This window comes from Mesoplodon densirostris, chromosome 3 (genome assembly GCF_025265405.1).
Source record: "Mesoplodon densirostris isolate mMesDen1 chromosome 3, mMesDen1 primary haplotype, whole genome shotgun sequence".
Classification (NCBI taxonomy): domain Eukaryota; kingdom Metazoa; phylum Chordata; class Mammalia; order Artiodactyla; family Ziphiidae; genus Mesoplodon; species Mesoplodon densirostris.
Genome location: NC_082663.1, coordinates 142,447,293 through 142,457,910, shown reverse-complemented (window position 1 = coordinate 142,457,910; position 10,618 = coordinate 142,447,293). Strand labels below are relative to the sequence as shown.

The window sequence follows — 10,618 nt, the reverse complement described above, 5'->3', positions numbered from 1 at the left end:
TGGACTTGGGATTTGCTGGGGATGATTCTTGCAGGGGCTCAGGGCGAGGGTCTCTGTGTCCGCCGTGCCTGAGAGAGGTGCTAAGGGCACTCTGGCTCTGCTGTAACAGGGTCTTCAAGAGCCTGATCCAGCACTGAGCATTACTGGGTGTCCCCCAGTTGTATCTCCAGCCCCAGCGTGTTAGGGGACTTCAGTTTCAACTGGAATCAGGCAGGACATCACATCTCCAACCAGGGGGCTCCCATTGCCCCAGCCAATTGGGATGAGTTCAAAGGTCCAAGAGACCCCTGGGCAGGGGCGTCATTGGGTCGTAGAACGTGTAAGGTTTGGGACAGGCTCCTCAGGCCAGGCAGACTCTGTGGACTCACTGCAGGGGGAGTGTGCTGGGGTTTGGGGACCCCGCAAAGCTATGGGGAGGGGAACCCTGGCCAGGATGAAGTCATTTCGTCAGGTCACTCAGGAGGTCCTGGCCCAGCCGCATATCCAGCCGCTCAGGCAGGGGGCGTGGTCCGCGCTTCCCTGCCTGGAGGGTGCGGCCGACCAGCAGAGGCGTGGTTGGGGGCGGGGCCTCCGCGAGGCGGGGCGACGAGGAACCCGGGCAGCGGCGGCCGCGGCAGGAAATCGGGGCTGGGCCCCGCTGGCGCCGGCGCGCGATTCTATCCCAATCCCCGTCCCAGCCGAGCGATCCTAGGGCCGGACCATGGACTCAACAGAGCCGGGTAGGCGGTCCGGGATACGGGATCAGAGAGGGGTCCTCCCCCGACAGTATCCTACTTCCTAAATCAATGAGGGGCCCCGCCTATCCCTCTCCGTCCAGAGAGCCGGGAGAGGAGTTCCTGAATGGGGAGGACACGGGGATGCTCCACTGTGGGAACCCCCAAGCTGAGGGGGACCCGGGACACCAGTCCCTGATCCCCCCTCCCCCTTTGGAGTCTTCACCCCGGATGCCTGGGGGAGGGGGCCCAGGAAGGGGAAGTGGCCGCTTCTGCTTCTGATATTTGTGATGGGGGCAGGGTGTCACGACCGCTGATGGAGAGGGCAACGCGGCAGGATCCCCACCCGGCTACTCCATTGCCCGGGGAGGGGAACATGCTGATCTGGGCTCCCTAGAAGTGGTGCCTGCGGCAGAAATGTGGCAAGGTCCGACTTCGTTTCCGCCTGTCTTTGTGTCTCTGCTTTGCATATTGATTGTCATTTGGTCTTTATGCCTCTTGTGGTTTCAGGCTGCCTGTGTGTGTTTCTGTGGCAGGCCATGTGCCGGTCTGTCCCACGTGTATTTCCATCTGTCTGGGCTGAGGTCCATGTGGTTCCATTGTCAAGCCGGCTCTGTCCCGGGAGACAGTGTGGCTGTATCTAGGACGTCTGTTTTGTCGCTTTGCTTCTGGGCCAATGCATGTGTGGGTGTCTCTGCTCCTCTAAGCAGCTGTCTCTGTGTTGGGTTGTGCCTGAGTCCATCTGCCTGTCCCAAGTCGGGCCCCACCCAAGCCCAGACTCCCTCCATCCCAACTCAGACACCCACACCATCCTATACTCCCCATGGGAACAGAACTCTCTCTCTCTTCTCTTTCCCTCTCTCCCTCTCTCCCTCTCTCTCTCTCTCTCTCTCTCTCTCTCCCCACCCCACCCCCGCCCCACCCCGACCCTCCAAACAACCTGCCAAAGTGCTGTGGGTGGAGGGAGGCTTCCATTGGCCCATGTGTGATACTCCCCTCCCCAAGGGCTACCCTCAGCTCCTGAGAGCAGGAAGAGGTACAGTGATATCTTCCGGAGCCTGGACAACCTCGAGATCTCACTCGGGAACGTGTGAGTCTGTGCCTGAGTAACCCCAAATTCCACCAGGATCCCCCAAATCCCTAACCATTTAGGTGCCTGAAACCCCATTAGGAACCTGCAACTTCTGGATCCTCAAAACACCTGAATATCCCAAAATTCAACCCCCCAAATCCACCTGAAATCCCCAAAGTGATCCTAGGGCCCCCACGTATCCTTCTTGTGACCCTTGTGACCCCTTAAAACACTTGAGAGCTTTATAATCCCACTCTGAACCCCAAAGTTACCTGGGATCCTTCAAATTCTATCTCAAGTCCCATAAAAAAAAGCTCACCTACTTTCCCCCCTAAAGCCCCATCCCTCAGGACTCCTAGATACAATAGACATCACAGAGGTGATATCTAGGACCATCACCAAACTACCCTGGGGCCCCCAGCACCCCTAGGTGGGACAGACTGGGTGGAGGGTGGCATCCTGACACCCTTACCTCCCAGGACCCTTGAGATGCTGGCTGGAGACCCTGTGCTTTCAGGAGACCCAGAACCTGACAAGACCCCCACAGCCACTTTGGTGAGGGACGGGACCAAGGTGACAGGGAGGAGGGGACCTCGGAGGAGGGCGTCTGAGGAAGGTGGAGCCCCTGCCCTGCTTGTTCCTGAATGCTGTCTCCCTCTCCCTCAGACAAGTGAAACCAACCGTTGGAGTGGTCCCTCCCCAGAGGATCCTGCCCCCCTTACAGGTAGGGGGGATTTGAGGCCAGGGGAGTGGGGGGTGGGCAGAAAGGAGTCCTTCCATCATCAACTGCCTGTACCATGCACCAGGGACACGGCAGTGCCCACAACAGATCTGAACGCCTGTACTCAGTGAGCCCCCAGTCTGAGTGGAGAATCAGTGTAAAGCAACCTGGACAAATGAAAACAAGGGGGTGTTTGGGGAAGCCATAGCGTGTAGAACAGGGTCAACTGGTCTGGTCTGAGGGCTCAGGGAAGGCTTCCACGGGAGGGTTCAGAGGTCAGAGGTCCAACCGTCTGCCCCAGGGGAGGAACTGGACTTGCGGCTCATTCGGACCAAGGGGGGTGTGGATGCAGCCCTGGAGTATGCTAAGACCTGGAGCCGCTACGCCAAGGAGCTGCTGGCCTGGACTGAGAAGAGAGCCAGCCATGGTGAGGGCCCCTTCTACCGGGTCCCAGGCCCTGCCCAGACCCTGCAGTGCTCACACCCTGCCTGACTCAGGCCCCTGCTGTCTGCCCCCAGAGCTGGAGTTTGCCAAAAACATCATGAAGATTGCTGAGGCGGGAAAGGTGTCCATCCACCAGCAGGTAGCCATGAGCACACCCCCCCAGAGCCCAGTGTCTCCAGAACCCCAGTCAGATACCCCTAGATCCTCAGCATCCTCCAACACCAGCCGGCCTCTCCCCACCCTCAGAGCCACATGCCACTGCAGTACATCTACACCCTGTTTCTGGAGCACGACCTCAGCCTGGGAGCCCTGGCCATGGAGACAGTGGCCCAGCAGAAAAGAGACTACTACCAGGTGAGGGGGTCCTTCATGCATTATTCCATCCACAACCACCTGGAGGAAGGCACCGTTACCATCAGCACCATTTGCTGATGAGGAAGCTGAGACCCAGGGATGCTGAGGAACTCGCCCAAGGTTACCCAGCAGAGATTCGAACCAGGCTTCCTGTGCTATTGCAAAACCATGCTTTTGTTCTTCTGCGGGCCACGGGGCGAGGTGCCAAGTGTGCCCAGGAAGAGAGCCTTGGCATCTTTGGGTCCAGGCACAAAGGATGGAGGTGACCACTGAGACTTTCTGGAGACACCGGGCTGGGGGAGGGCAGAGGTCTTCTGGGTGAGAAGACCCAGGGGAGAGAGTGCAGACCCAGAAAAGGGTCCAAAGGATGAAAGACATGTGGCCCCAGTGAATGCAATGATCGAGTAGCCCTGAGGCAGCGTCCCCATTCCCCATCCTTCCCAGCCCCTGGCTGCCAAACGGACTGAGATTGAGAAGTGGCGGAAGGAGTTTAAAGAGCAGTGGGTGAAAGAGCAGAAGCGGATGGTAAGGTCTAGGGTGTGGGGCTGGGGAAGCGGGCTGGGGAAGGAGATGAAGAAGGAGTGACCGCGTCCCTCCTCTGCCCACAGAACGAGGCGGTGCAGGCACTGCGGCGGGCCCAGCTCCAGTATGTGCAGCGCAGCGAGGACCTGCGGGTGCGCTCCCAGGCGTCCCCCGAAGACCCGGCCCCCCAGGCCCAGCCGGGACCCAACAAGCAGCAGGAGCGGCGGCGGCGCTCGCGAGAGGAGGCCCAGGCCAAGGTGGGGACTCGGCCCCGTGCCCCTCTGTGCTTCGGCACCCCCGGTCCCACGATCTGTCCCACACACGCTCCCTGCCTTGGTCTCTCCAGGCGCAGGACGCCGAGGCGCTGTACCAGGCCTGCGTCCGCGAGGCCAATGCGCGGCAGCAGGACCTGGAGGCCGCCAAGCAGCGGATCGTATCACACGTGCGCAAACTGGTGCTGCAGGGGGACGAAGTGCTGAGGCGGGTGAGACCCTAACCCGACGGCTGCCCACCACACTTATTCGCCCCGGCTGGGCGCCCCCTGCCCCTAAACCGCCTCCAGGGCACCAGGACCCGCTCCCTCTCGCTGGACAGCCAGTTCCCGCCCCCCAGACCCTGACTGCACTTCCCCCTCGGCCCCCTCCCAGGGGGTCCTACCCCCAAGATGACCCACCCTGGTTCTGACCACACCCCCAACCCCAGCTGCGTGCTTCTGTCCCTAAGCCGCCTCCCACTGCCCGGCCCCGCCCCCAAGCCTGGACCGAGCTGGTATCAGGGTCAGGCCGCGCCCCAGGCTCCCAGGCCCAGCCCCTCTCTCACCTGAGGCCTCCGCCCCACAGGTGACCTTGGGATTGTTCGGGCTTCGAGGGGCTCAGGCAGAACGCGGCCCCCGCGCCTTCGCCGCCCTGGCCGAGTGCTGCGCACCCTTTGAGCCGGGCCAGCGATACCAGGAGTTCGTGAGGGCGCTGCGGCCCGACGCCCCACCGCCCCTGCCACCAGCCTTCTCTTTCCAGGAGTTCACGCACAGGTGGGTCCCCAGGAGCAGGGTCAGGTAGGAGCCAAGCAGGTGGGTGGGGTTGTCCCAGTCGTGGGAGAGTTGGGAATTTGGGGCTACTGCACTGGGGGCCACGATGCTCATGGGCCATAAGGGCTTGCAGACCCAAGTACTTAGAGGTGGGGCCTAAACGGGATGCCAGGGTGATGTCATCCCAGGCCAGTTTCCTGGTTATCGGAGCCCTCAAACCTCTCCTTTCAGTTCCCCTCTGGACACAAGAAAGAAGCTCTTTGGAGCCCCACCTCCACCGCTGGATGAGAGTGCAGCTGAGCCAGGCCCTTGGGAGGACACTGGCACAGGCTGGCAGGGTGAGTGCCGTGAAGGGCAGGCAGGAGTGGTGCGGGGGCAGGAGGCCATACCTAACTGACCTGTCCCCTCCTAGGAACTCTGGGCCCCACTCTGGCCAGTGATGTGGACAGCATGGGTGGTGGCAGCGAGTCTCGGTCCCAGGACTCTCCCACTTCCAGCCCAGGTGGGACCATCCTCCAGCCCCTGGCCAGGCTCTGGCCCTCAATCTCAAACCCATTCTTTGACCTCTGACCTACCCTGCAACCCTGACCTATTTTCTCAACCTCTGGCCCATTCTCTTGATCCAACTTCTGAACCACCCCCCAGGTTCTTCAGCCCCTACCTCCTGACCTGTCTGACCCACGACCCTTTCCCCAAGGGCATCTGTGGGTGGTTTTGGAAGGCCGAAAACCAGGAATGTTTTCTTCGCCTTGGAGCCTCCCCATGACCTCTGTGACCCCCAACCTCTGTAACCCTCTGACTCCAGGCTCTGGCACGAGGCGGCTGGTGAAGGTCTCGTCCACAGGCACCGAATCTTCAGATGACTTGGAGGAGCGAGACCCTGGTGAGGCTGGAAGCAGGTAGGGGTGGGGTGGGGGTGGACTAGGCACTCCTGACCCTGTCTCCCGGCAGACCTGGGAGATGGGCTGGAGAACGGACCAGGCACCCCGTTCAAGAAGTGGACACTGTCCAACGCGGCCCAGACCCACCGGCTGCGGCGGCTGCGGGGCCCAGCCAAGTGCCGAGAGTGCGAGGCTTTCATGGTCAGCGGAACCGAGTGCGAGGAGGTGTGGCCTGGGCCGATGACCTAATGACCTCTGCTGAACCCCAGTGACCTCTCTGACCCCAGGCATCTCTCTGACCTGAGATCCCTAAGACCTTCCCACCCCTGGGACCTGCCCTGATCTGATGATCTCCTATGAGCCCCCTGCTCCCTGAGGATCCCTATGACCTTCTCTTCCCCCACTGACCCCTGATGACCTCCCTGACCCTGTGACCTTTCCCTCAGTGCTTTCTGACCTGCCACAAGCGCTGCCTGGAGACTCTACTGATCCTTTGCGGACATAAGCGGCTCCCAGCCCGGACCCCCCTCTTTGGGGTCAACTTCCTGCAACTGCCCAGGGACTTCCCGGACGAGGTGCCCCTTGTGATCACCAGGTGCACCACCGAGATAGAACAGCGCGCCCTGAGTGTGCAGGTGCCACCTTGACCCTTGATCACCCCCAAGAGTGAGTGACCCAGCCCTCTCAATGGCCAGATTGCAAGCCAGCTGTCCAACTTCCCACCCTTGCCCTTCAGGGCATTTATAGGGTCAGCGGGTCCCGGGTCCGCGTGGAACGGCTGTGCCAGGCTTTTGAGAATGGCCGAGCATTGGTTGACCTGTCAGGGAACTCACCTCACGATGTCTCGAGTGTTCTCAAGCGATTCCTCCAGGAGGTGGGTGCTCAGCAGCTCAGGAGTCAGAGGCCGGGTGGGCTCAGACTGAGGACCCTCTGTAGCCCACCCACACCCATGTCCCCCCTGCCATTCCACCCCCAGCTCACTGACCCCGTGGTCCCCTTCCACCTCTACGACGCCTTCATCTCTCTGGCTAAGACCCTGCATGCAGACCCTGGGCACGACCCTGGGACCCCCAGCCCCAGCCCTGAGGTTATCCGCTCGCTGAAGACCCTCTTGGTGCAGCTGCCTGACTCTAACTACAACACCCTGCGGCACCTGGTGGCCCATCTATTCAGGTGTGCACTGTCCTTGACCTTGACACGTGACTTCTGACCTGAGGCACGGATCCAGGACTCCTTCCTTGGACATGTGACCACTGACCCCTGACACTGACCTCTGACCTTTGAATGTGTTTTCTGAGCTCTGAAACTTAATACATGACTCCTGACTTTGGATGCTGACCCCCGACCCCCATCGCCAGACATGCGGCTGCTGGTCGTACACAATGACTGGGACCACTTACCCATGACTTGGGCAAGTCGCCACTAGCCTGGCTTGCAGATCCTACCTGATGACCAATAACCATACCCTCTGTGACCTGACCCTTCTCCTTACACTGTCCCCAGGGTGGCTGCACAGTATGAGGAGAACAAGATGTCTGCCAACAACCTGGGCATTGTGTTTGGGCCGACACTGTTGCGGCTGCCGGACGGTCCAGGGGTAGCCAGCGCCGGCCCTGTCACCTGCCTGCTGGACTCCGTGCACCAGGCCCAGCTCATCGAGTTCCTCATTGTACACTATGAGCAGATCTTCGGGATTGATGACCTCTTCCTGGCCACTGAGCCCCTGCCCCGAGACCCCAGCCCACCCCCTACAACCCTCCCAACCAGCCCCCAGCCACCACACTCACAACCTGCCCTGGACGCCCTGCCCATATCCCTAGCCTCGGACCCCAACCCAGACACCATGCCCCTTAGTGCCCAGGAGAAGCATCCCGAGACCACGCCCACAGAGGTAGGAACCTGCTGGGCCCACAGACATGGGAGAGCCTTCTCTCCATTTAATCCTCTCACTCTCTCTCCTGTCTTCCTTCCTTCCTTTCCCTTGAAAATTTTCTATTTCATTCCCTTTCTCCTTTCCTTATTTACCCTGCACTCATTCTGAAAGGAAAGGTAAGGAATGGAGTGGTGGGAAATAATGGAGTAACAACAGGGTAGAGCCTTGCAGAGATACTAACATGAGTACCATTCATTCCTTCAACAGAATATTTATTGAACACCTACTATGTGCCAAGCGTTGTTCTAGGCATTGTTCTAGGCATCAGTTAGCAAAATATTCAAAGACTCCATCCTCTTGGTTGCCTACCATCTAGTGGGAAAGAAACCAACAATGAACAAGAAATATGATACCAAGTCAGTTATACAGGATGTTACAAGGTGATGAATACTATAGAAAAAAGAAAGGGTAGGGTAAAATTGGGGACATCAAGGGCACCAAGGTGAGAGGTGGTGGGCAGTCTGTAGCAGTAAATAGGATGCTGTGAGTGGGTCTCATGGAGAAGATGGGTTTGAGCAAAGACTGGAAGGATGTGAGGGAGTAAGCCAGGTGGAGATCAGGGGAAGGGTGTTCCAGGCAAAGGGAACAGCCAATACAAAGGCCCTGAGGTGGGACCATGCCTGGTGTGTTCAGGACACAGCCCCATGCTGTAATGAATAAGTGAGGGGAAGGTGGAAGGAAGTGAGGCCAAAGAGGGGTGTGCAAGCCTCCATAGACTGCACGCCTACAATGCAGGGGTGCTTGCATAGTAATTGCCCTAAGAGGTAAATACTGTTAATGAAAACCATTTACAGATGAGACCCTTAGGGGAGGCTTCCTGACCCTCAGATCCTGATACATTCACCATTCCCGAGAGCTAGGATCTCCCCTGCAGCACCCCAGAGCTGGAAAAGCTGCTGCTGGTGAGGTGTGGGACTCTGAGAACTGGAATACCTCAGAAAGTGCTCGGGACACAGAGAAAGAATTCCAACTGCTATTAGCATTTAGCTAAAGGATGAACTAAAAGATATTCAGATAAGCTAAAAAGCAGGCCTGAAATTGCAGAAAGTAGAGCAGGATGAAGACCGGTAGTTCACCTATTCCTCATGCAGAGAAGGCTGTCACTTTCCGGGCTGGTCCTCTGTTGAACAAAGGCATTCCTGCCCTCACAGAGCCCACAGTTGAGATTAATGACACTGCTCTTCACAGGAGGCCAAGCAGTACACTCTCGAGGGCATCATCTCTCCCCAGATACCAAAACTGCAAGGGAAGTTTTGCATGTCTACGAGTCTCGAAGAACTGGCATTTTACTGCTAGAGGTCTCATTCTTGGGTTTCTTCTTGCAGATTCTAACTCTGCAGAGGGACCAGGAAGAGGAGGTAACCAAAGACACCAAAAATGAGGGAGAGGAAGGTGAGTGTGTTGTGGGGTAGCCCAGGGGCTCTGGGGTTGCCCCTGCCTTGGGGTAGCTTGGCTGAGTGATGAAAATGGGGGAGGGGTGTATCCAGAGGACTTAGGGGTGCTCAGCATTGACCACCCTATCCCGCAGTGTCCAGCCAAGGCCCTGAGGACTCACCCCTGGGTACACAGTCCCGTGGCCACTTCAGCCGCCAGCCAGTGAAGTATCCCCGGGGGGGTGTACGGCCTGTCACCCACCAGCTGTCCTGCTTGGCCCTGGTGGCTTCCAAATTGTGCGAGGAGACCCCTGTCACATCAGTGCCCCAAGGGAGCTTGCGGAGGCCAAGACCCGGCCCTGCCGCCACCTCCCGTGAGGGCAGCCCTCTGCGCCGCACCCCACTGCCCAAGCATTTTGAGATCACACAGGAGACGGCCCGGCTACTCTCCAAGCTACATAACGAGTCTGTGCCCAAGGCCACCTGCTGCCCAGGCACCCAGCCTGAGGAAGCTGAGGACCATTTCTGACTACCCCAGCACTCTGACCAAGAAGCCCAGGACTGAGAAGATAGGCCCAACATCCCAGGAGTTCAATGTTGGGGTGTCTGCAGAGTTCCTATAGGGAAAGACTACATGGCCTAGGGGAACTAAAACCCTTCAGCAGCAATGTACCAGGATCCCCCCCCCATACTAGACACAGGTCAATGTCAAGCGACAGGGCCACTCAGGTTCAGAGGTCACTCAGGGTCAATATAGATCATGGGGTCCTTGAGGTCCACCTTAGTCTCTGACCCCTGGGATCAGGGTGCTTTTTGCTACTTTGGTTGTTGCCACTCCCCCATCTCTGTCTGCCTCCTTAGCTGATCCCAAGTGACCAGATATTGGAGGGTGTGGGCAACCCAGACTCAACATCCTGCCTGGGGTCTGGTGGCCTCTGAATAAACTGTGTCCTTTATAACCTTGAGTGTCTTTCTTTGCCAGAGAAGGGTGACAGGGGAGAGGTCGGTGAGGCAGCATCCTTTCGCCCCATTTTACCGACCAGGGAAACCAAAGCCCCCTTTCTTTCATCTCAGAACACCCCGAGGCCCTACATGCAGTAGAGGCTGGGCCTGGGCACCTGGCTGAGTCACACCGGGCCGGCCCTCCCGGAGCTCAGCGTGCGATCCGGTCCTGCACAATCAAACAAACATAACTAAGTGCAGATAACCGAGACAATGGGGCTGTGTGCTCTGGGCCGTGGGAGGCCAGGGCCGCCACAGGCGTGGGCCGGGCTGGGAACAGCGCTGCCGGGGTCTGGATTTCGAGAAACCTGAGTGCGGCCGGAGAGTCAGCTGGGGCCGGAGAGGTCGGCGGGGCAAGGGAGGCGGCGCGCGGTAGCTCTAGGCCGGCGAAGCCGAGGAGGGGCTGGGGTCGCGGCGGTGGGAGCCGGGTCGGATCAGGGCGTGGCTTAGAACTCGGCGACGGATTGGACACGAGGGAGCGGGCGGGTGGGGGGGGACCGGGGCAGGGGCGCCGACCCTGAGACCACCCGGAGGTGGGCCCGGGCGGCGCCAGGTCACGGCGGGAAATCTCGGGCAGCG

The 10,618-nt window shown here is 59.2% G+C and overlaps 1 protein-coding gene across 1 annotated transcript; it reads left to right on the top strand.

The window, feature by feature from the left end:
• The first annotated feature begins 591 nt into the window (after positions 1–591).
• GMIP (GEM interacting protein) lies at positions 592–9,983 on the top strand. Its single transcript, XM_060093968.1, has 21 exons — positions 592–719; positions 1,719–1,803; positions 2,265–2,340; positions 2,452–2,509; positions 2,808–2,933; positions 3,025–3,089; positions 3,197–3,304; positions 3,749–3,829; positions 3,913–4,083; positions 4,173–4,310; positions 4,666–4,853; positions 5,082–5,188; positions 5,263–5,352; positions 5,656–5,733; positions 5,802–5,956; positions 6,178–6,366; positions 6,468–6,605; positions 6,708–6,904; positions 7,235–7,622; positions 8,990–9,056; positions 9,193–9,983. The coding sequence occupies exons 1-21, from the start codon at positions 701–703 to the stop codon at positions 9,564–9,566; spliced, it is 2,898 nt and encodes a 965-aa protein (XP_059949951.1). The 5' UTR covers positions 592–700; the 3' UTR covers positions 9,567–9,983.
• Positions 9,984–10,618: the final 635 nt, after the last annotated feature.